This window comes from Micropterus salmoides, unplaced genomic scaffold (genome assembly GCF_014851395.1).
Source record: "Micropterus salmoides isolate LMB-PRFRI ecotype aquatic unplaced genomic scaffold, ASM1485139v1 Ms_hic_scaffold_3, whole genome shotgun sequence".
Lineage (NCBI taxonomy): Eukaryota > Metazoa > Chordata > Actinopteri > Centrarchiformes > Centrarchidae > Micropterus > Micropterus salmoides.
In genome coordinates, this window is record NW_024042261.1 from 41,047,768 (window position 1) to 41,070,767 (window position 23,000).

General features: G+C 40.0%; 1 protein-coding gene across 1 annotated transcript; it reads right to left on the bottom strand.

Annotated features, from left to right (window-relative positions):
* Positions 1–1,370: 1,370 nt before the first annotated feature.
* LOC119882241 (polymeric immunoglobulin receptor-like) lies at positions 1,371–17,152 on the bottom strand. Its single transcript, XM_038692231.1, has 8 exons — positions 17,030–17,152; positions 11,331–11,624; positions 10,606–10,920; positions 10,175–10,489; positions 7,659–7,739; positions 7,405–7,491; positions 5,507–5,562; positions 1,371–4,971 (listed from the first exon to the last, which is right to left on the bottom strand). The coding sequence occupies exons 1-8, from the start codon at positions 17,067–17,069 to the stop codon at positions 4,669–4,671; spliced, it is 1,491 nt and encodes a 496-aa protein (XP_038548159.1). The 5' UTR covers positions 17,070–17,152; the 3' UTR covers positions 1,371–4,668.
* Between the last annotated feature and the right edge of the window lie 5,848 nt (positions 17,153–23,000).

The window sequence follows — 23,000 nt, forward strand, 5'->3', positions numbered from 1 at the left end:
CATTAGTGAGAGGAGGAGAAGAAAGCTCCTTGTTTTGTTGACCTTGGATGTCGTAATCGTCAGTCGAACCATTTATCTCCAGTTGGTTTTGTCAGTTTCTCTTTTCATTGGTTGATCTGCTGTTTCTGCGCAGACCTGCTTCCCCAGATGTTACACACCCAACTCATTATCTTGTTCCTCTTTGTGTCACTGTCACTTCAGTTTTTTATATAACAAACTTTAGTCCTTTCAGTCCCTGCTCACAGAGCCCTCAGACAGAAGACCACTGCAGCCAACACAGCAGAGTAAAGACCCACAGCTGTAAGAAAGTTTTAACGTTCGTACCACTGTTATTCTGTCATTACATTCTGAGTAATTTTGTAAGGTTAACTTAAATCAAGAGACATCTGGATGATGTACAGAAAAATCTGGTCTTGTGAAACTTTGGAAAAAATAAACAAATAGAATTATTAATATTATGATTACTCATTATATTAGACATTACATTGTTAAAGTACAGTAGAGTTGTGGTCACAGTATTTGCCTTTTCTTTGCTAATATTTTATGTTTGTGCAAATATATCTTGTTAAGTTAAAACCTACAATTAACCCGATTCTGAGCTTTTTGTTTTGGGGGATAAAAGCTGGCTGTTATAATAATTAGAGCGATTTAGAGCAATGCAGGCAACCTCTGCGCAAGACCAGCAAGAACGCATTGTCTCAAACCGTCAGCAGTGTTTTGTGTGCTCGTGACTGACGACCCAGGGTTAGGGTTGTAATTTAGGATTTATTTACGCACTTTTAAAAACATTTATTGAAAGTTTTATTCTTTTTACATGTTCATTTACAGCATTTAACGTGGAAATGTATATTGTAATGGGCTGTATATTAACATTTTGGGAGAAACTGGTAGTTATATCAAACGCTCATCATCAAATCAGTAAACTAAACAATCGAATCAGGCTCCGCCCTTCAAAGCATCAAATCTTTGACTATTTGGGGGTCAGCCCAAATATATCTACTGGCGATTTGCATTATTCACTGCTCACTGTATATTGTGTTGTAAACAAAATTTTGTTCAGCTATATACCTACGAAGAATGAAGTTTGACTTTACTTAACTTTGATTTTGACAACATGTTCAACCTTTTTACATATAGTGAATTATGCAACAAACTTATGCTTAGATGTTTCTGGGGATAAGACTATTGAACAGAGACTGGTATAATACAGTGATCAGCATGACATAAGCAATTGGTCATGTAGGAAACAGCAGACAATTGTACATAATCATTTGTGTCAAAGCATTTGTAATTTATTCTAAAGAATGAGAAATTGCTTTTTATGATGTGCACGGGTGACGAGATGATGTGGAGGTTGAACAAGTGGTTTTGAGAATTTCAATTCTGATCTGAGACATGTGCCAAAGCGCCTAAGAAAAACTTAGGATTCACCCATAGCTACACAGGAGACAGTGCTAATGGAGCGAAAATGAATACAATCTTATTTAGATATTCAGCATGCATAAAGTAAGTTACTATTTGTACATTTTTGGGTGATAGTTGCATCTTTCAATTTATTTTGATAACATGTTTTTTTCTGTAGAACGAGGTTGTCTTGGTGAAAAGATGGCAGCATGCATTGTCATCTCCCACAATGTCAGCCTTGATATTACCAGCAGATGGCAGTAAAATTAAATAAATCAAACCCTGCATATACAGTCAATTCAGTGTAAGAGAATGTTACCAGTGTGGAAAATAATCAGCATCATTTTAATGACTGTTGTTTTGCACAGTATGACACAAAACACATCTCATTTAATTAAAACTTTTCCTTTTACTATACTAAGCTGATGGGTCATTGGTTGTGCAGATATTTCGTCATAAAGGATTGGAGAAATAAACATTTGATCTGTTGATGACACCAAATGAAAACCAAAGTTATTACAATTCATCCTGAGGGGGACATACAGTAAATGTCTGAACAAAATTTCATGGCAATCCATCCAAGAGTTGAGATATTTAACTCAAAACCACAAAGGTCAGCCTCACCATGGCTCACATCAAACATAATTCTTCAAACATTTATTGTTACTCATCGTCCGAAAGAAAAAACAATACCAATAATAAGATAATAATCAGCTGTAATATGGTTGTAAACAACCCCATCAGAAATGAATGACCTGAAATCATACATGTAGTAAATGTCATGCAGGCTGGGCCCCTTTGGAGGCTGGGCGGGGTTGCCGCTGGCTCTGGGGTGCTGCCGGTGCTCAAAGGGCTCTTGCTACAAGCCCTGGGGTGGAGGGACCTGGCGTCCTTTTGCTTGGGGGGATGGGGGACGGGGCTGAATGATGGGGCCAGTCAGGAATCTGGACCAGTGGGGAGGACCATTCTGGCCTCCCTATTACCTCCTTCACCTTCCCCCCTTTGTTCATGTCTCACTACATACACCCTTGGGAATCTGGGGGGGCGGGCAGGTTGCTAGGTGTTTGGTGGGTGGGGCTGCTTTATTGCGGCCTCGTCCTTCTTCCTCCCCCACTGGCTGCCCCTCAATTTTAATTACACCTTAGACACCGGAGGGGAAGGGGCACATTGGGAGGCTCCACTACCTGACAGTTATGAGGTGCCTGTGTCACAGCTACCCTCCAATTTTAACTGCACCTTAGTTACCACGCACCTTATCCTTACTCCACCATACAACACTTCACAATCCATGACATGCATCCAACACAATACAACACATTTACAGAGGCAGGCAGGGGGGGTTGAAGGAGCGTTGGGGGTGTCATTGGCTTTGTGTCCTGTCCCTGGAGCCTCGGGGCGTCGGGGGTGCCGTGGGGTTGGTGTCTGCCTCGTCTGACTTGGGGTGGGTCATGGCGTGGTTATCTCTGGGGCGGGTGGTGTGTCCCTGGGCCTGGGGGCCCGTGGTCCCCTCTCCTCGCTGGGGCCCTCTTCAGCAGGGCTGGGGCTCCCGCTGCTTCCCCCTGCCACCGCTCTCTCAGTGGGGGCATTCGGTAATCCCTGGGGCACATGGCCGGTGTTGTCTGGGTGGGTTTTGGACCTCTTCCTTGGGGGGGGTTGATTGGGGGGGCCGCTGGCTCTGCCTGCACTCTGGGGGGGGGATGCCCCTGGCTGGGCTGGTGGACTGTCGGCCCTGGTTCTCCCGCGTTATCACTCCCTGGCAGCGGGGAGCTCCCCGGCACAGCTCTCTGCTGTTCGCCCTTGGGGCGGGTGCAGCTTTCCCCAGGACATGTGGTCTGTGGTCCTTTGCGCTTTGGGAAGTCGCGGGGAGCCCTGGCTACTGGGGGTGTGGGTCCTTGGGCTAATTGCGGTTTGGAGGGGCGATTGTCGATGCATATTGATGCATTGGTTTTTTTCTGTGCAGGGTCTCTTGTGGGCTGCTGGGCATTAGTTTGTGCATTGGAGTCCGGGGGGAGGCATTTCCTGGTTAGCTTGGGGGACTAGTTTGCGTCCCTGGCTTGCCTCATTGACCTCAGATCCGTGCTCCCCTGTTTCTCTGTCGGGCGGTTGTCAGACTCCTCTGGAGAGGGGGCCACAGCCACCCTAAGAAATGGGTGGCCACCCCAGTGGCCTCTCCTCGCAAGGAGCAAATGCAAAAATGCTATTTACTGTTTATATTATGTAACCCCTGTGATGTTTATTTTAGGAGAGGAATCTGATTCGTCAATGTAGATGGCAATCACGTTTCTAAAATTGTGACTGGTTAAGGGACAGGACTAACAGGCAGAGCAGAGCACAGAGTGCACTGGTGTTGTGCCGAATGTGTTTGTTTTCTGTGGAGGTAGCAACAAGCAAGAAAGAAAAGTCTAATTTAATTAATGTACAGAGACAGTTTGTAGCCTGGCTAGTTTATAATACTTTTGTCACACTGTTACACAGTTTGGTGTATTGTACTGTGTGTGAGAGCTAATAGTCTGCAGATAGCAACAGGTTAGCACCACCGCTAACAGAAAGTTAACGTCGTAGGAACACTGGAGCCCCTGACAGCGCCGCGTGTGACCGGCTGTTAACGTTATGCTTCAAGGGAGACTGTCCTGTGCCTGTTTTCATCTTCATCTTTCTGAGCGGATTGTAAAACATGAGAACAGCTGGGAATGGGATATATATTGGCCAACATTCTTTCCGTTTTGATTGCAGGATCTCTGTGGAAAGTGGCTATAGAAAGCCTCTGGATCCCTAAAATGTTGTCTGTGCGCGTCGTTGACTTCATTGGTGGTGAGCTCACTACTCTTTGCTTTTGGCCCTGTAGGCTCATTTGTTCTGAGCTTGGTTGTGTCAGCTTAAAGATTGCATTCTCAATCTAGGTTTGTGACGGTGGTACTGTAACTTGTGTCACTGCACTCCTCTCTCTCTCTCTCTCGCTGTCTGTGTTTTGTGGAGCCATGCTGTTTGTTGATGTTAAAAAACACAGAAGCAAGAGAGAGTTTTGTAATTTTACAGGTATTTATGTTTTAAAATGGTTGGTGCCCCCCCCCCACCATTTTTACATATAAATATGACATTGGTTAAATCTGTTGTTAAAAAGTGGAATATTATATAAGAATAACTATCTTAGTTGTTTTTAACAAGAATAACACCAAACTTAGTAGATTAACAAATAATTACACAACTCTATAGAGACAGAAAATATATATGCTTCCTCCTGTTCCTGAGACTGCTGATCTTTGCTCAGTGCTGCTGTAGCTTGTTGACTGTTGTGTAGAGAGGATCCTCTGAAGAGCTGGACGGCTGGTTGACAGTAGAGTAGGTTGCACTTTGCTTCACAGTAGAATATTCGCCGGCAGCAGAGTTGGGTTTGAGGATCAGTACCTCACCACCAACTCTGTCACAGCTGCTTTGGAAGTTGACGGTAGAGTAATGCAGCGAGGCAGAGGGGTTTGTGGGAAAGTTGGCAGTGGCATAAATCGTGTTCATCTTATTTCCTGAGTCTGGCCTCTGGACGGGCTGCTGTATCTCCTCGTAGACATAATCCTACCAGGGAAAAGTGAAAAATACAGTCTGAACACATTATTTTGAATCCTAACAATAAACTCTCCCCATTCAAAATGAGCTCAACATTGTTGGTTAAATTACAAACAGGTTAATAGTAGGAAGGATTAAATCCAGGACCTCTAATTTTACTGTGGTGTCATTTGGTTTTACAAACTAGTTCAAACATCAGCACAGGTTCGTACAAAGCCAACTGATTTTATTAAAAAAAACAAAAAAAAACAAAGACAAATTAGCTGTGTTAGTTGTCCCAGTACCACACCAGCTTCTGATAAATTGTAATGTGGTTTCACGGTTTAACAAGTGAATCGTTGTGCACCTGAAAGCAAGGTTCTGTCACTGCATGAGTGAAAATGCTGCGTCACTATTGGCCAATATTTATTTACATTATTTTTTTCTTTAGCCAAGACTCCAAGACTTGAGATGGGTAATCCAGTTATTGCGCAATTTCTCTCAGCTATTTAAATTCCACCTATAAAGTACCACCACACACTGAGACATTCATTTATACACTGACCTCTCTGATGTTCTGTGCTGCTGCTCCTTTTCTTGTGTTCATTAAATGTGAAAATCCTGGCAGAAAGAAAAGGAAGAGAACAAAAAAGAAATCAACAAATGGAAGGACAGAAAAGTGGATTCATTTCACCACTTTTCATCAAACTCTACACAGTCTCTTAATCTACCTAATCTACCTGTATTGTCCAGGTAGGTTACACTCTGGACATTGTGTGGTTTCACCGAATAGGACTGTTTATCATCAGAAATGAGTAAAGATGAAAGAAAAAAACATCAACTTCCAATCACAAAAAAAAAAATGCCATGTCAAGTCACTCCTAACGTCTTCTTTGGACTTTTTATTCATCACCCTGTAGTGAACAGCTAGTGTGGATTTGATCATTTTATATCAAATAAATTTGGAGATGCCAAATTCCTTTTTGTCTCTCCCTGAGAGAAAGAGGAGGGGGGCTGAGATATCAACCCTGAACAGACAGCCTGACCTTAAGTGTTCAATTCCTTTGTGTAGACAAATAAATACTGTCTCCTTATAACTTGCCTATTACCTGCTGAGTTAAATAATCTTTGCTAAGTTAGTAGTGGCGCTTGCCTCTTATATTCTAGTAGTAATTACTATGTCGTTATTCTCTAAGTACTATGTCTGAAAGCTAAAAGAACCACAAGGAAGTAAATTTTCAGTGCTCTTAATCCATTCCTCTGATGCTCCTTTCATTCCTGACTGTCTGTTTGATGTTTATACTAATGCTTTATTCCCAACACTTTCTGAACCTTTCTTTAGAAATGATATGATACAGAAATGTTATCCTGTGCTACTTGATTAATTTTCCAGCTCGAATTTAATGTTAAATAACTAATTTCCCCAGCTCCTGAGCAAATGATTGTTTTAAAGAAATAATCTTCAGTCTCCTCATGGAACCAGAGTTCCCCCAAGAGGACAAACTAAGTATTACATGCTATCGTTCTGAAATGCAGCTTCTGCTGTGTAACTCTGTACTTATTTGTTCGTAATCTGATGCCATGTTTGTGTAACTTGCTTGTATTCTCTAAGTAAGAATGTGAAACAAACAATATTATCCAGGAAATATTGAGTGAAGTCTCTTTCATTCTGAAATCCTGAAAATGTGTTTAACTGGTAACCATTCTAATATTAATAAGATAACTATGACCTGGATGACTGAGACGTAAGAAGTAACTTTCCTTCCTTTTTATCGAATGCTTAAAACTAAGAGCGGTGTAACTGTTTGACGTTTAAGGTTTGATTGTGGGAAGATATTTGATTAAAATACGCACAAATAGACATAAAGTTAAGGGACAGCCTCTCTCAGGGGAACAAAGCCCTCCTCCTGAGACACGCCCTAGACAAAAAAACACGCTGACACGCGTGCTTTATGTTTTCTTTGTTTGTTCAAATTTATCAGACTTCACCTTAACCCATCACTCTCATTGTTTGCATCATGTTTGTTTAGCCATTGATTGTTTCTTTGATGTATATTTAACCGCATTTATATCCACCTTTTAGTTAGTTAATAAATTTCACCGTAATCTCAGGAACTGTGTGTGTGTATTGTTTAGCTCCAGGTCACTGTAACGGAGGATTTACGTCTTTGATATGAGATTGACTGCAATTACAACTAACTGATCACTAGGAATAATTGTAATTGTAATTATTAAACCCCTAACGTTACCTAGGGAGTCTGGAGACCCTGGGCGAACTGAATTTCCGGTGGTGCCCTAACCAGGATTTATGAATTAATATTTCTGAAATATTAATATTCATCATTTGTATTAAAAATTATAGGTAGATAGGCTACAACCCCTACACAGGATGTACCTGTTGAGAATGTGTTTTCTGTGTACAATATGTGCGTGTATCTTCTGCAAACTGATAATAGCTCTTACGTTTGTAGATAAGGATCAACATTAGCACAAACAACAGCAGCAGCACAGCTACACAGACGATCATAGTAATGACGACCTGAGAGTCACCTGCAAGATAAAGCATAATGTATTTGCTTTTTAAACACAGTCAACATGGAAAGTTATCATCCAGATCTATCTGTGTTGAGGAATTTAAGAAGACATTTACAGAAAATTAATTTTAAAAAAGTTTCTCTTCTGCTGCAGAAGGTTTAAAATATCAAGTGCTCTCTTACCACGACTCTCAGCAGACACAGTAGTTGGCTGGGTTGAAGAAACAGGAGATGTGGATGATGTTGTTGATTCTGTTAATGATACTGACAAAAACAAAAGAAAATAGACAAATAGACAAAAAAAATCTTAGACCAGACTTGGAGGTCAGATTCCACACAACAATCTTAATTTTCTTTTATCTTTGGTTTGTTATTGATCCACCTCTAGCACAAAAATTTGGCCTCCAGTTTCATTTTCTGACTCTTGGAAAATAAATAACGAATACATCAAAAAAATAAGTTTAGTGAATGTGTGCCAATACCACTTTACTGAACATAAACATTTTAACACGTAACAATAGGAAAAGCACAGGTGAAATAATTAAATGAATGAGTTCATTTAGCTGCTTTGGTTTCAGGGTCCTGGTGTTGTTCACTGTCATGACTTTCGCTTGCCGTCGTTAATTTCATTTACACTTGTGCTTTTCTTCTGTGACAAGTTAAAGCCTTTGCTGTGAATGCGGTCTATTGTATAACAGCCCTTTACTTGTTTAAAAATTACTCAACATTGGTCATCATCACCCAAAGCTGTGTTGAGGAATTTAAGTGGACATTTTAGAAGATTTTTAAACATTTCTCCTCTCATCTCTTGCTCTTCTGCAGCAGAAGGTTTAAGATATCAAGTGTGCTCTCCTACCACGACTCTCAGCAGACACAGTAGTTGGCTGGGTTGAAGAAACAGGAGATGTGGATGATGTCTGTGATACTGCTGGTGATACTGATAAAATTAATCTAGAATACATGAAAGTTTAACTTTTTGACTTAAAATACAGGAAAAAAAACTTTTTCATGCTGACTCACTTTTATGACTTACTGGGACACTTGAAAAGAATGGAGCCATCATTAATGTTATTAACACCAGTGCTCTCCCTGCTGTGACAGTTCAAAACATCTGCTATTAATGTGTAACAACATTTGAAATAAACAGTTTGACATTGTGGGAAATGGTCTTATTGGCTTTCTGACAGAATTCACTTCATGGCAAAAATGGATCACAATTACAGTGAACAGTAACACTGTCAACGTACATCCAGCAACATAGGTATTGTTTTAAGACTTAAAAAATGACAAACCTACCCTTAAAGGCTGAATTATAAAACATGCATAGTGAAACACTCAACAACTAATTGTGGTGATAAAAGTGATCAGTTGTTGAGGGTTTTCGTTGTTGCTGATACAGTTCTGATGTCACATAACTGCAGCTGCTGCTCTGAACATGTGCAGGAAGTGAAAACAGGAGCATAAATAGAATCAGTAACCGGATATCACAGCTGACAAAATTATTCTTGTGATGCATTCTGTTTTGTAATGATGCTCTTGTTTTGACTTGTATAATTAATCCAGTGTTATGTGGCCTATATGTTCAGCGCGGGCCAAGATGATGGGCAGAGAGCTTTTGGTCAATAAGAAAGGTAAAATTAAGCTGTTACACGGTCATTACACACTGTAGCAGTCCCAAAAACTTGTGCAAAGAACTTAGTGAGAACTTAATCATATGACGGTATGTTCAGACCAGACAGTGTGTCACTGGTCACCAAGCAGTTCAATACTGAGAAAACTCTGATGTATCAGAGAAAACAGAAGACAGGACACGGTGAAGCCCATGAAGTCACTGAACATATTACGTTTACTTTTTTGTTTTTCAGATGAGTTGTATTTAAACTTCAAGGAAATCCACTGTTTAATTTTGTTTAAAAAGTAGAAAAGACTAATTGTGTTGATTGTGATCTCAATATTGACCAAAATAATCATCATAGTGATATTTAATATTTAATAGAACAGGTCTAATAGGATGCTCTTGCCTGGATTGTTAAAATTTTACTCAGTTTTTAACTGAAACCATGAAGACATGTTTCATGTTACAGTGAGTGAAATGTCTGTCTGATCTCAGGAAAAGCACAGGTGTTACATTAACGACTGCCTCATTCTCTTAGTGCCCCAGTAAGTCATGACAGTGAGCCAGCATGAACAATATCAGGACCCTGAAACTGAAGCAGCTAAATGAAATTCAACCATCGTTGTTTTTATTATTTACATTGATGTTTTCGCTGAAAAAAAGACTATTGCTGCGAAGTACGTCCTGCACGTTACCACAGGGAAAACCAACTCTGATTCTTTCACTGCTTCTTTTGCTTTACACCTCACCATGATGAATCGTTGTGTTGGAGATCCATTGATGAATGCTTTATTTATTTGTCATGATGCATGCATAATGCATAAATAAACATCCTCAGAGTTGACCGAACAGGTAGTCAGCTCAGAGTTCAGGGTTTGTTAAACCTGCTTTCTGGATCAATACCCTGAAACTCTACAGACCGAAAACACAATATTTATTCAAAATAACTTTATAAGATGAAATAAAAGTCCAGCATTAATCAATAATTACTATAGCTTTTTTTATGCTTGTCATCCATCAGTAATCCTCCTACAATCTGAACCAGGTTCAGATTACATCCACACAATAAAATAACATCACTCACCTACAATCATCACCATTTTGTGGAAGAATTTGTTGCTGCGTGTTTTGTCAGTGCTTTCTGCTCCACACCAGTATGTCCCAGTGTCATTCATTGTTACTTCTCTCACTGTTACGGTGATATTTCTCTTGTTTTTGTCCTCCATGGAAAACTTCCCAGTGTTCTTGTTGGGCTGTGCGGTGCTTACTAGAGGTCGACATATAGATGGATCTTCTCCCTTACAGATGAATATGTTTGTCGGAGCATGATTTTGATTTAGACAATAGTATGTGAGATTCTGTCCTACAGTTGGAGACTTTGTGAATCTGGTAATAGTAGCTGTAGAAAGACAGACAAGCAGCACTTCAGTGATTGTATTTAACAACAATTTTCAGAGACACCTTAGTCATCTGGAGTAAATCAAAGCTAAACAGTGTCAGATGTGTGCTGCTCACCTTTAACCTCCAGCTGTATCTTTCTGAGAGCAGTTCTGTAACTTCCTTCATGTGTTTCCACTCCACACCAGTAGACACCAGCATCATGTGAGGACACGTTACTGATGGACATGCTGAAGCCACTGTTGGTTTCTGTGAGAGTGAATGTCCCGTTTGACTTCAGAGAGGATTTTGTTGATAAAATATCCTCACAGATTGAACCGTTCTGTTTGCAGAAGAACTTGAAGTATTTGTTTCCTGTGTAATCACATGTGATGGTGGTTTTAGCTGTTCTGTACGCAGTTTGATTAAATTGTCTCTGGCAGCCGTCTGTCTCTGCAAATAAACAAGAAAGTTAAAATGTGAAATCTAACACTGACACTGTGCTAACACGTGATGGAAGTGCATGTCCTGCAACATCACCACAATCACACGCAATTTGATCTCCATTCTTGGTTATCTAAGTAGATGATGACTTAAAATAGAAAGTGACTTTAGTGAATGTGGAACTGGAGTCAAAATACTATGGAAATTTGGAATAATGACACCAAACTTATGAAAGCTGAATTGAATCTGTTATTAAGAATGTATTGATTGATATGCGCATCTATACACAACAAAAAACAAGCAGATAATATGTTTCTAAAATCTCATTAGATTTATATGGGTTCCTTATAATTTATATATATTTAAATTATGTTATGTGAAAACACTGGGTCCAATGAATGGACTTGAATGTCTCTTACCAAAGGCTAATTCCACTTCCCCTGTGTCATGTCGTTGGTAAACTTTACACTTGTACTTCCCAAAGTCCTCCTGTTGAAGTTCATTAATAACCACCCTGAGATATTTTTTTTTTGGATCATAATAGAGGAAAACTCTGCCTTTTTTTGCCCACACATCCTTTTGAGTGCTTCGTATGGTTTCTTTGGGAGTAACTACATCAATACTTTGATGTTTTCCATTTGGTTTTGGATATTTCCAGGTGAATTCAACCCATCCTTGTGGGCATCCCCTCACTACAGTCCGGGCCTCACAACCTGTAGATCAAAGGCAAAGGTCCTCATTATGTCAGACACTGAAACGATTAATTAGCTCTCTATCAATGCCTATCGTCACTGTCATGGTAAAGTTTGAATCATCTTACATCTGATTTTACTGAAATTTTTATCTTCCGTGCAGATTAATTTCCATTTTGGTTATTTGAATAATGACACCAAACTTAACATGTATGAAAGCTTTATGTATTAAATCTTTTACCAACAATGTTTTGATTGATATGTGCCTCTACACATAAAAAACTCAAAGAATAAGTTTTGAAATCCCATTTGATTCATTAGATTTGCATTGCGTTCTTATAATTTATATATACTAGTGCAGTACCAGTTCATAGGGGCCGATGTGTCGCCTCCCTGCACTTTTTTGGTTTCACAATCAGTGGTCAGCAATAGGCCGCCTGCAGGCCAAATTTAATAAATAAATAAATTTCACTTTCATAGCGGCTGATGCTGAAACAGTTACTCATACAATCACTTCCTCTTAAATGGGCACTTATTAATAAATAAATTAATTTTCATTGCCTCATTGTCAGTGGGCTCAAAACTCACTTAAAGATGCACATGCCTGTTGCCTCTGTTGCTTGCATCAGCCACTATTCTGCTTTTAATGTGAGGACACCGGGTCGGCTTACCACATTAGTTCACTACTACACAACTAACGCGGCCGATATTACTGTCCTTTGAACCACCGCCATTATGTCAAAGTGTTGATTTAGCCTGCAAGAAATGATGCAACAGAGAAAAGCAAATCTTTTGTAGCCTATAGTGAGACAGACGGGGCAGCCAGCCACACTACGTTACATTAGCTCGGACATATAGGAAGACTATCCTGCCATTTATCAAAACTGAAAATAAAATTCAAAAACAACATAATGTTTGCAGAGATTTTATTTTTTAAAAACATTTAGCAAGCCTGCAAATCTTACTTTTCAATTCATTTTTTTGGTAAGATTTTGAGTTTTCAAACACTTAATTTCAGCCTTTCAGAACTTTATTTTAAATTTTGATACATGGCAGGATATTCTTCCAATGCGGACCTGCCTCTGTTTGCTTCATAAGGTTCAATTTAGATTTATTGTGGTTTCACCTATACCCGGGTACACAGCTTCTCCACCTCTCAGTAGCTGTAACTAACATGACCCCCATAATATACAAAACTGCAACAAAACTGCGACAGCAACACAGTGGAAGACCCATGCACTAACACTACAGTAAAGCTACTTACTGCAGTCTAACTGTCATAAAGTGTGACACAATCTCGTTATAATATTTTGTCCAGCTCATTAACCGTTTCATTATCATCCAATACATTTAGCTGTGCTGACATTGCTGAGCCTCCGGTGATAGTAAGTACACAAATAGTAAATATAGTTACTGAAAAGCAGCAGGCAAGCTAATAATGTAGCATGTCGGTTAAACGCAGTAAATGTAACATTATCATGCAACGAGCATGGATTAGTTGAACTGATAAAAATATTACTGGAACAGGGTGTTGGGAGTTTATCTGAGTTCCCAGCATGTTGTGATGTCTCCCTGTCTCTCTATAGCCATTCTCACATTGCGCCACTGTATGAAAGGTAACTTACTGAGCTGGTGTTGAGCTGCCACTGAGCCGGGAACGTTGAAGTAACAGAGCCTGTCTGGAGAAAAGCCACAGCCTGCATGCTAGTGTTTCTGCATTCATTGCAGGATTTCTGTATAAAAGCGGTTGTGTTTTGGATTATGCTCGCTCAATGAGAGCACGCGTACGAGCACACACCTGGTTACAATCTTATAACCACACCACTAGTGGCTGCTGAAAACTTCATAATGCCCCTTTAAGTGACTGTGCCTGTAAAATAAAAGTGCAAGAAAGTTTTTTGCAGCAATGCTTTATTTCAAGATAAATTGACGGCTTTTACTTTGAAACGTTCTGAAAGACATTAAAAACAGTTTATGGCGTGCTTAACACACCTCTGAAGTAGTCATCAGGAAACGTGTGATTGTATCCCCCTGATTAAGAAGTGCAGGCACTTTCTCTGCCTGGAGATGATGGGGAAATGAAAATAAGCTTCCAAGCTGGGACGTACACACTGCAGCACATGCTTCACTGTGAGTATGTTTGATGCAGCAGTTTCTTCATAGTTATATATGTTTGCGCAAGGAGGGACCGAACACACAACACTCGGACTGAAAATCCCAGACCGTTCTCATCTCAGGGCGTCCAACACCAACGATTTCAGAAAAAGTGACAAAACGTAGTAAGTTGACGCCAAAGGTACCTTTCAGCGTCTCTATGAGAGACGTATGAGGAAGTTAGCTACGTTCTTGTTAAAGGTGTTGACATCCCCCCGAAGCCCCCTACACTTAACATAACCATCAGAAATGTTAGTACCTAAACCTAAGTCAGTGACTGTATACATGACGACCGGCCGCAGCAGGGGCCACACCCCTCGGGGGCCCAGCAACCACAGGACGTTATAACAGGCTATCAGCTATTGAAATCAGCAGAGCTGCCAACTCAATGCAATTGACACTTTTCACACGCCACACATCAATTTTCTCAGGCATTGGAAAAACTAACGTAGCCTATAACTGATAGCGTCGACTCTGCGCGATTACACTGACCCAGCCGATGCGACACCGACGGACACTGTGACAGGAATCAAGCGAACACGGTCTCGCACACTGAGTGGCTGACAGTTTGTGATCGGGTAACGTAACTGGTCAAGTTTTGCAATATAAAAATGTATAATCTGAAGTACAGCCTTGCTCTGTTGGGAATGTGAGCTGCACAGAGCTGCGTGAGATAACGTGAGATCTGTGTTTTCAGTTAGTTTAGTTTTGCACAGGTCTCATCTATACAGTCCCAAACTGGTTCTGTGTTTGTCTGAGATTCATGAACAGCAGATTATAGGGCGGAGAGATTTTTAAAAAATAATTGTGAATTGTTATTAAATGATGACGTTATTCTCATAGAAATCTTTCTGGAGATGGCAGATTACACAGATATGTGGGATAGATGCATAAAGTTTTGAAGATTCAGTCCAGAAGTTTCAAACTGAATTAATTTATCCTTGAGGTGAAAAGGAGCCACATTTAAAGAGGAACTTCCCCAAATAAAGACACAACTAAGAGGGAAGACTAAATCATGAAAGAAAAAGAAATACAGAATGCTTGAAAGCCAGGCAAAGGCTGAATTATATTCTGGTATATTTTATATTTTAAATAGTTACCTGTTACCTGAGTTTTGTGATTCCTTTGCCATAGCCTAGATAAAAACATTTCCTCCATAAACTGATGCAGAAAAGGCAAGAATTGGTGCAGAAATTTTCACCAGAATGCAGAAAATTAAGTGTTTGATGCTAAAAACCACAGCTCCAACAGTGGTCAGATGATGCAGCTACGCAACAGGTCATATGTAATTAACTTTAAAATGATGGCTCCGAGGAAAGGACATCTCATTTCATTAAATGCCTGTTTCCTGGACTCCTTTCTCCTCGCGTCTCCTCCTCAACTCCTCGAGCTCACATCTCGGGTGGGAGGGACTAAGATGCGCCGCAAGCAGTTAAGGATCGAGGAGGTAAGGAGGCAGAAATTCTGGAAATGAGAAAGGCCCTGCAGGGCTAAAGGCGCATTTATACTTGTGCGTAGGTCTGTCCGTCATTCTGCAATTACACCCCCAAACACTAGTCGGCAGCAGCGCTACAGCATCCACTGTGTTGACATTAGCCAGCCGAGCAGGCTAACGTCCGGTTTAGCGCTCCGCTAACGTAAATGGGGGAAAAATTGTAAACGTGCGGCTCGTGTAGCCTTTTCAAATGTTACCGACCGAATGGATCACATTCTGATAGTGAAATGAGTCATGTCGCTCGGGTTGCAACTGTCAAATATATTGATTCACTGTGTTACAGCTGCCGTTTTGGCCGCTAGTAAATGTTACTTAAAAGCGTGGGGTACTTCCGGTCGGCTCGAAGGCATCGCGAGGCTACCCAGCTGACCAATCACAGAGCTTACGGTCCGTGTCGACTCGACGAGTAGTTACATTTTTGAGGAGGTGCACGTCAGGCGACGGCGATTTGACGCAGAAGTATAAATTGCACTTAAGACGCAAGGAAAAGATGCAGGTGAGAGAAACGTGGATGCAATTAAGAGACTTAACAAGCACCCTGTGCCCGTCAGACGCTGGGTGACACTGTGGGGAAAGGACCTGTTTCAGATACAACAGTAAAATCAGTCTGTACTTAAGTTTTAAGACTGTAGATGTCTGCATCTGTGAGGCCCTTTTCACTGAAACCTGCCGAATGACAGAGAAATCCCGGAATTGTTGAGTCGTTGAGGTATTTAAAAAATGTTGATTGTACCATTTGCATTATATTACTTTATTATTAACTTTTCTATTTTGGACTTTCGATTTGGACAATTACCTTCCTCATCCTTTTTGAAAGTGCATCCCTGGTGTCTGCGGAACAAGAGTATTCATACATTAAATGGTGTATTATGATGTCCTGGTTATTGTGATTTGGCTATTGCTCATACAGAGAAAAGGGAACGATTATGAGGTTGATGTGAAGTGATAATATTAAAACAGGTATTGTTTAATATAGTCATTCAATGTGGTTTATAAAATATCAGAAAATGGTAAAAAGAAATTTTGATTAACTTTTTTTTACCAAAGCACAATATGTCTTATTTTGTCCACAACCCACAGATATTCAGTTTTCAGTTGTATTCACATTTAAGAAGCTGGTGTCAGAACATTTTGACTTGTTTTCTTAAAAAAAGAATTAAACTGACTAATCAATTATTGATGATTTATTTTAGGTGACAACAATGAATCATTCAATCACTCATAATTTTGCCATAACATTTATATACAGAAAATAAACAGGGTGACAGCTGTGATCACTACATTACTTTCACTTCTGCTTGTGTTCTCTCCGCGTTTTAGAAACCAAACATGTACGTCTTATTCAACAGGAATGAATTAGAAGAGCATTATTTCCTGTACGCAAAGTTTTTTGCCAGATTTTTCAATAAAAGACTGGATGTTGTATCAAATTCAAAACATCAGCTCTGAAAGCTGCATATTCACAAGAAAACAACAACTACCTGTGCAGTTACCTTTTATTAACACACTATATGTTGCATCTTGGTGTTGGATGAATTAGAGAAGCAATCAATATGTTTAAATTAGTATTAAATTTAGAAGACAGTTATTTGACCCTGTTAGTTTTACTTTGTGAACCAGAACAACTTTTGTGACCTTTGTTAAAGTAAACAAGTACAACAATTGTAGCTGAATCCACACCACAGGATGTATTGAAAGTGGTTCATTTCTTAAGAGGCTGTAACAGTTTTCTATAAAATCTCTAATATCAGGAATCAGGCAGCAGAAATCTTTTTACCTGTCATTAGTGAGAAGAGGAGAAGAAGAAAGCTCCTCATTTTGTTGATCTTGGATGTTGAAATCTACTGAAAGAAAGGCTGAAAAACTATTTAACTCCAGTTGATTTTGTCGGTTCCTGTTTTCATTGGTTGGTTGATCTGCTGTTTTTGTACAGACCTGTTTCCTGACATGTTATCCACACAGCGTCTTCCTCTTTCTGTCACTCCAGTTTTTTTATATTAATATTAGCTTTGCCAGTAGATCTCCGGCTCAGTGTTTAAGTGAGTCTTGTTCATGAACAAATTTGGTCTATCTTGTACTTTTGGCTATGTCCCATTCTTCCTAATGGAAAATGAGGCATACATAGTTCACTAAATAGCTGCTTGTGTTATTCATTGGTTATTGTGGGGTTAGTGATCTACTGTATTTACCTTCTAGGTATTGACATTATGAATTCAAAAATATTGGTGACATGGTCTGATTTGAGTAAAACAAGTAAGAGTTACTGCGAGTAAATCAGAGTTTATTATGTTAGTGTTAGTCCATGGAATAATAAATCAGATATCCAAGGAGCATTAATCCAGACGAGACACCAGGGAAGAATGATCCATCCAAGAGTCGTTGAGATATTTCACTCTAAACCAGAAATTTCAACCTCATCGGGGCTTTGGAGGAAAAGTCAGGGGATCCTTAAAGTCATTAGCATTCATCATCTGGTATCAATTAATGTCCAAATTTTTATGACAGTTCATCCACTGATGAACTGACCAACCGACAGACCAACGTTGCCATCCGAGCAGTTGCTGGTGGACAATCTACGAAATGGTAAAAGTTAAAACATCAGGCATATTTCTTCAAACATTTCTTGTTAAATCAGTGGATAATAATCAGCTGTAATATGGATTTAAACAGTTTACAAGCTTCAGGAGCAAAGACAAACAAAAAGACTCATCTAGTCATTACAGATCCGTCCCAAAGTCTTAAACCTTGGTGACTCAAACAATGTGGATGAAGAGTGAATCCTGTACGTCACAGTTGAACATTCACAGGCAGCAGAGCCGGGTTTGACGATCAGTGCCTCACAACCAATGCTGTTGTGAAAGTAGACGGTAGAGTAATACAGCGAGGCAGAGGGGTTTGTGGGAAAGCTGGCACTCGCCTCATTTCCTGAGTCTGGCCTCTGGACATGCTGCTGTATCTCCTTATCCAATGGGCATTCTGGGGCCCAAGCAGGGCCCAAGGAGGGGAAGAAGAATGTTTTTTCCTTTCCTTTTTTATTGTTTACATTTCAGATATTGAAAACATGTATAACCAATAAAGAGCATGCTGATATTTTTTTTAATTTAAACTGAATTATATCATTGGTCAGTCCCCATTGTGCAAAGAACGTAACAACCCACCCTTACGTTAGTCATCAAATAACCGAAAGCTGATCAAGTGGACTGTGGGGATATTTGTCGTAGGCCTAGTTCAAACTGAGTGAGAGACGTCGTTGTAGTAAATGCAAACGAAACGGAGAAGAGGTGGCGGGAGGCTCTTTATTGATGTGCCATCTATATAAAAGGAGCCAGGAGGAGAATCAGAAGTTGTGGAAGTTGATGAGCAATTTAACCGCAGGAGACTGGTGTTAGCAGCGGAGCACAACCTGAGGCTATCTGTAGCAACCTCAGGCTGTAGCAGCAGTGCAGCTGAAGCAGCACACAGTGGATTTATCAGCTGTCTGACCCGGTGTTGTGGGGGGCAATCAACAAAGATGCTCGCGCCGACCATGGACCGGCTGCCTTTCATAACGGACATAACAGTAAGGTGTGCGAAGTTACCTCACTGATGATCTGCTGTGTTGTCAACTCCTAAATGTGTAAAAAGTTTACAGAGAGTGGATCCCCTATTCACCATGAACAGGTAATATTTTTGTGTTTTTTCTGTTATTATGTTAGCATTTGGTGCTCATCTGTCACTGGAGCAGGACTGTGAACCTAAAGGTGCAGCAGCTGAAGGGAGAGAAGCTGTGCTGGTGGGAAGAGCGGAAGGGTTGTGTCTTTCATAAAGTTTTTAAGTGAAAAAGGGCTGCCTTTACGTGACGACAATGAAGTAGCTTATACACTCACCTAAAGGATTATTAGGAACACCATACTAATACTGTGTTTGACCCCCTTTCGCCTTCAGAACTGCCTTAATTCTACGTGGCATTGATTCAACAAGGTGCTGAAAGCATTCTTTAGAAATGTTGGCCCATATTGATGGATAGCATCTTGCAGTTGATGGAGATTTGTGGGATGCACATCCAGGGCACGAAGCTCCCGTTCCACCACATCCCAAAGATGCTCTATTGGGTTGAGATCTGGTGACTGTGGGGGCCATTTTAGTACAGTGAACTCATTGTCATGTTCAAGAAACCAGTTTGAAATGATTGGAGCTTTGTGACATGGTGCATTATCCTGCTGGAAGTAGCCATCAGAGGATGGGTACATGGTGGCCATAAAGGGATGGACATGGTCAGAAACAATGCTCAGGTAGGCCGTGGCATTTAAACGATGCCCAATTGGCACTAAGGGGCCTAAAGTGTGCCAAGAAAACATCCCCCACACCATTACACCACCACCAGCAGCCTGCACAGTGGTAACAAGGCATGATGGATCCATGTTCTCATTCTGTTTACGCCAAATTCTGACTCTACCATCTGAATGTCTCAACAGAAATCGAGACTCATCAGACCAGGCAACATTTTTCCAGTCTTCAACTGTCCAATTTTGGTGAGCTCTTGCAAATTGTAGTCTCTTTTTCCTATTTGTAGTGGAAATGAGTGGTACCCGGTGGGGTCTTCTGCTGTTGTAGCCCATCCGCCTCAAGGTTGTGCGTGTTGTGGCTTCACAAATGCTTTGCTGCATACCTCGGTTGTAACGAGTGGTTATTTCAGTCAAAGTTGCTCTTGAATCTCAGCTTGAATCAGTCGGCCCATTCTCCTCTGACCTCTAGCATCAACAAGGCATTTTCGCCCACAGGACTGCCGCATACTGGATGTTTTTCCCTTTTCACACCATTCTTTGTAAACCCTAGAAATGGTTGAGCGTGAAAATCCCAGTAACTGAGCAGATTGTGAAATACTCCGTCTGGCACCAACAATCATGCCACGCTCAAAATTGCTTAAATCACCTTTCTTTCCCATTCTGACATTCAGTTTGGAGTTCAGTTTGTTTTGTGGTGGATTGGTGGCACCCTCTGGTGAAACTATTCAACACTCATATCATGACTGAAAGATCTGTCTCTCTGTTTCTTGTTCACTAGTCATTAATCGGCTGTTATGAATGCAGATTCCAATTTAAATGCAGTTAGCTTATATCTGCTGATAATATTGCCCTGCTGATAAATCGGTCCTGTATAAACTAGAGGTGTTTCCAACAAATAATACCCTACAATTCAAAATCTTGATTATATGCATGTATGCATGCAAGAGTGAAAATGCAGCGTCATGGTTGGCCAATATTTATTGATATTCTTTTTGTCAATTACTGTAAACTAGGGCTGACCCCGAAGAGTCAAAGATTTGATGCTTTGATGGACGGAGACTGATTTGACTGTCTATCTCACAGTCTAAGCTTCGCAGTGAAATAATTTTGTTGATATGGGGGTGCTCAACATCTGATTTTACATAGAACTACCAGTTTTCTTCCAAGTTAATATACAGCCTATTACAATACATTTCAATGTTTAATGCAGTAAATAAACATGTAAAAAGAAAAAAACGTTCAATAAATGTTTTTAAAGCGCATGAATAAATCACAGATTGTAATCCTAAACCTGGGCAACCTGCGCATGTGTAGGCGTAGCGTGTATGTAGTAGCAGAAGAGGAGCACATGCTGAAGAGAGTCTTCCCTGGTGTTGTGCCGAGTTGTCCGCAGTTGACTTTCGGTCAAAAATATGCGGAGCTGGCCCCGCTCACAATCGCCTCGCACAAAAACACACATGATTCGACTATCAGTCAACTATATGCAGGTTTCGACTATGTAAATCCTTACAGCCCTACTGTATCATCTCACAACACTTTTAGAAGTTCTTTCTTATGTAACCTAAATACTTAAATATCTGACATCATTCAGAGATGAGTAATCAAGCTACTGCACAGTTTTTCCAGCAAAATCTATTCCACCAACAAAGTACCACAAAATGCAGATATATTCATTTGTACACTGACCTCTTTGATGTTATGTGCTGCTGCTCCATTTCTTGTGTTCTTTGAAGTTGAAAATCCTACCAGGAAGAAAATGAAAAGCAAGCTACCATAAAGTTAATTAATTTCATCTCCTTTTATCAAATTCATACACCGTATCTACATAATCTACCTGTACTGTCCAGGTAAGTTGCTGTCTTGATTTAGTATTTTCCAGTGTGGTTTCTTATATCAGGACTTAACTGCCACTGTTTATTACCAGAAATGAGCAAAGATGAAAGCTAGAAAAGACATAAACTTCCAGACCAAAGAGGTTTAAATTCAAGTCACCACATTATGTCTGCTTTGGTTTTTTTAGTCATCACCTCCTCACAGGGTGGAGCTGTTTTAAATGTGGTTTTCTGTGTACAAAATGTGCGTGTTTCTTCTGCAAGCTGGTAATAACTCTTACGTTTATAGATTAGGATTAACATCAGCACAAACAGCAGCAGCAGCAGCAGGGCTACACAGACGATCACAGTAATGACGACCTAAGAGCCACCTGCAAGATCAACCAGACAACAAAATAAAAATCTACACTTGTTTAAAACACATTCAGTACACGTTATTACCATCCACAGTTGTCTATGTTGAGGAAGTGAAGAGGACATTTACAGAAATTGAATTTTAAAAATGTTTTTAAAACACTCCTACTAATCTGGCTGTTCTGCAGCAGAAAGTTTAAGACATTTAACGTGCTCTCTTACCTAAACTCTCAGCAGACACAGTAGTTGACTGAGGTGTAACAACAGGAGATGTGGATGATGTCGATGATAGTGTTGGTGATATACTGAAAAAAATAGACAGAAAATAAACTCTCAGAACAGACTTAAAGGTCAGATTCCACACAACAATATTTTTTTCTTTTCCTTTATGCAGGATTGGTTTGTTAATAGATCACAAATGTTAACATTTTTAAAATTTCCCTCTACTGGTTCTGAGAGACAATCAGTGTTTCCCCTATATGCATTCAGGAGCGGCGGTGCGCCGTTCAAAATATCTGCTGCGGTAAAAAAAATGTCTAATGTGTAACAGCCTTTTAAATGAATAGTTTCACAGTGTGTGAAATAATCTTATTTTCTCCCTGACATAGAGTTCACTTATGTTAAAAAAATTGACTGAAAAACCTTTGAACAGACTTACTTATACTGCGCCCAAGCACAACGGTCCCCCTCCCCACTTCCCCGCTGGCCTGCGCTCACATTGCGCCTAACTATCCAGACTATTCTCATCTCAGGGTGTCCAATACCGACGCTTTCAGAAAGTGACAAAGCGTAGTTATTTGACGCTAAAGGTACCCCAGTAATGCTGATAAGCCGTATATTTGATTTTTTTAAACTTAAATTTAAAATGGTATTTGATTGCAGAGCTTTCTGACAGAGAGTTCTATCCACAGCCAGTAAAACTTTAAGTTCACATACAGGATCCTGTTCCTGTACATAGCAACATCAGGTGATCTTGATGCATACTGAATCAGTCAGTAACAGGATATCACAGCTGATTACCATTTAAAAAAAAACGTTAAATGCTTTGTTAAAGTGGCTTATTTTACAAAACAAATTACAGAACTTAATGAGTAATAAAGAACAGTTTGCTTCTTCACACATTCAATTCAATACAATTCAAAGAACTTTATTTATACGTTAGGAACTTCATTCGTGCTGAGTATCAATGTGTGTACAGTTATAATAATAATATAATAATAATAATCCTTATTTGTAGAGCACTTTTCAAAAACAAGTTGCAAAGAGCTTGTGTAGTGTAAAGACAATAATACCCAAG

Coding starts and splice junctions, on each gene's coding strand:
- LOC119882241 (XM_038692231.1), bottom strand. CDS start 17,069: ATGAGGAGCTTTCTTCTTCTCCTCTTCTCACTAATGACAG. Junction 11,625..17,029: donor CCTCTTCTCACTAATGACAG/GTAAAAAGATTT, acceptor TTTGATCTACAG/GTTGTGAGGCCCGGACTGTA. Junction 10,490..10,605: donor GATACAGCTGGAGGTTAAAG/GTGAGCAGCACA, acceptor GTCTTTCTACAG/CTACTATTACCAGATTCACA.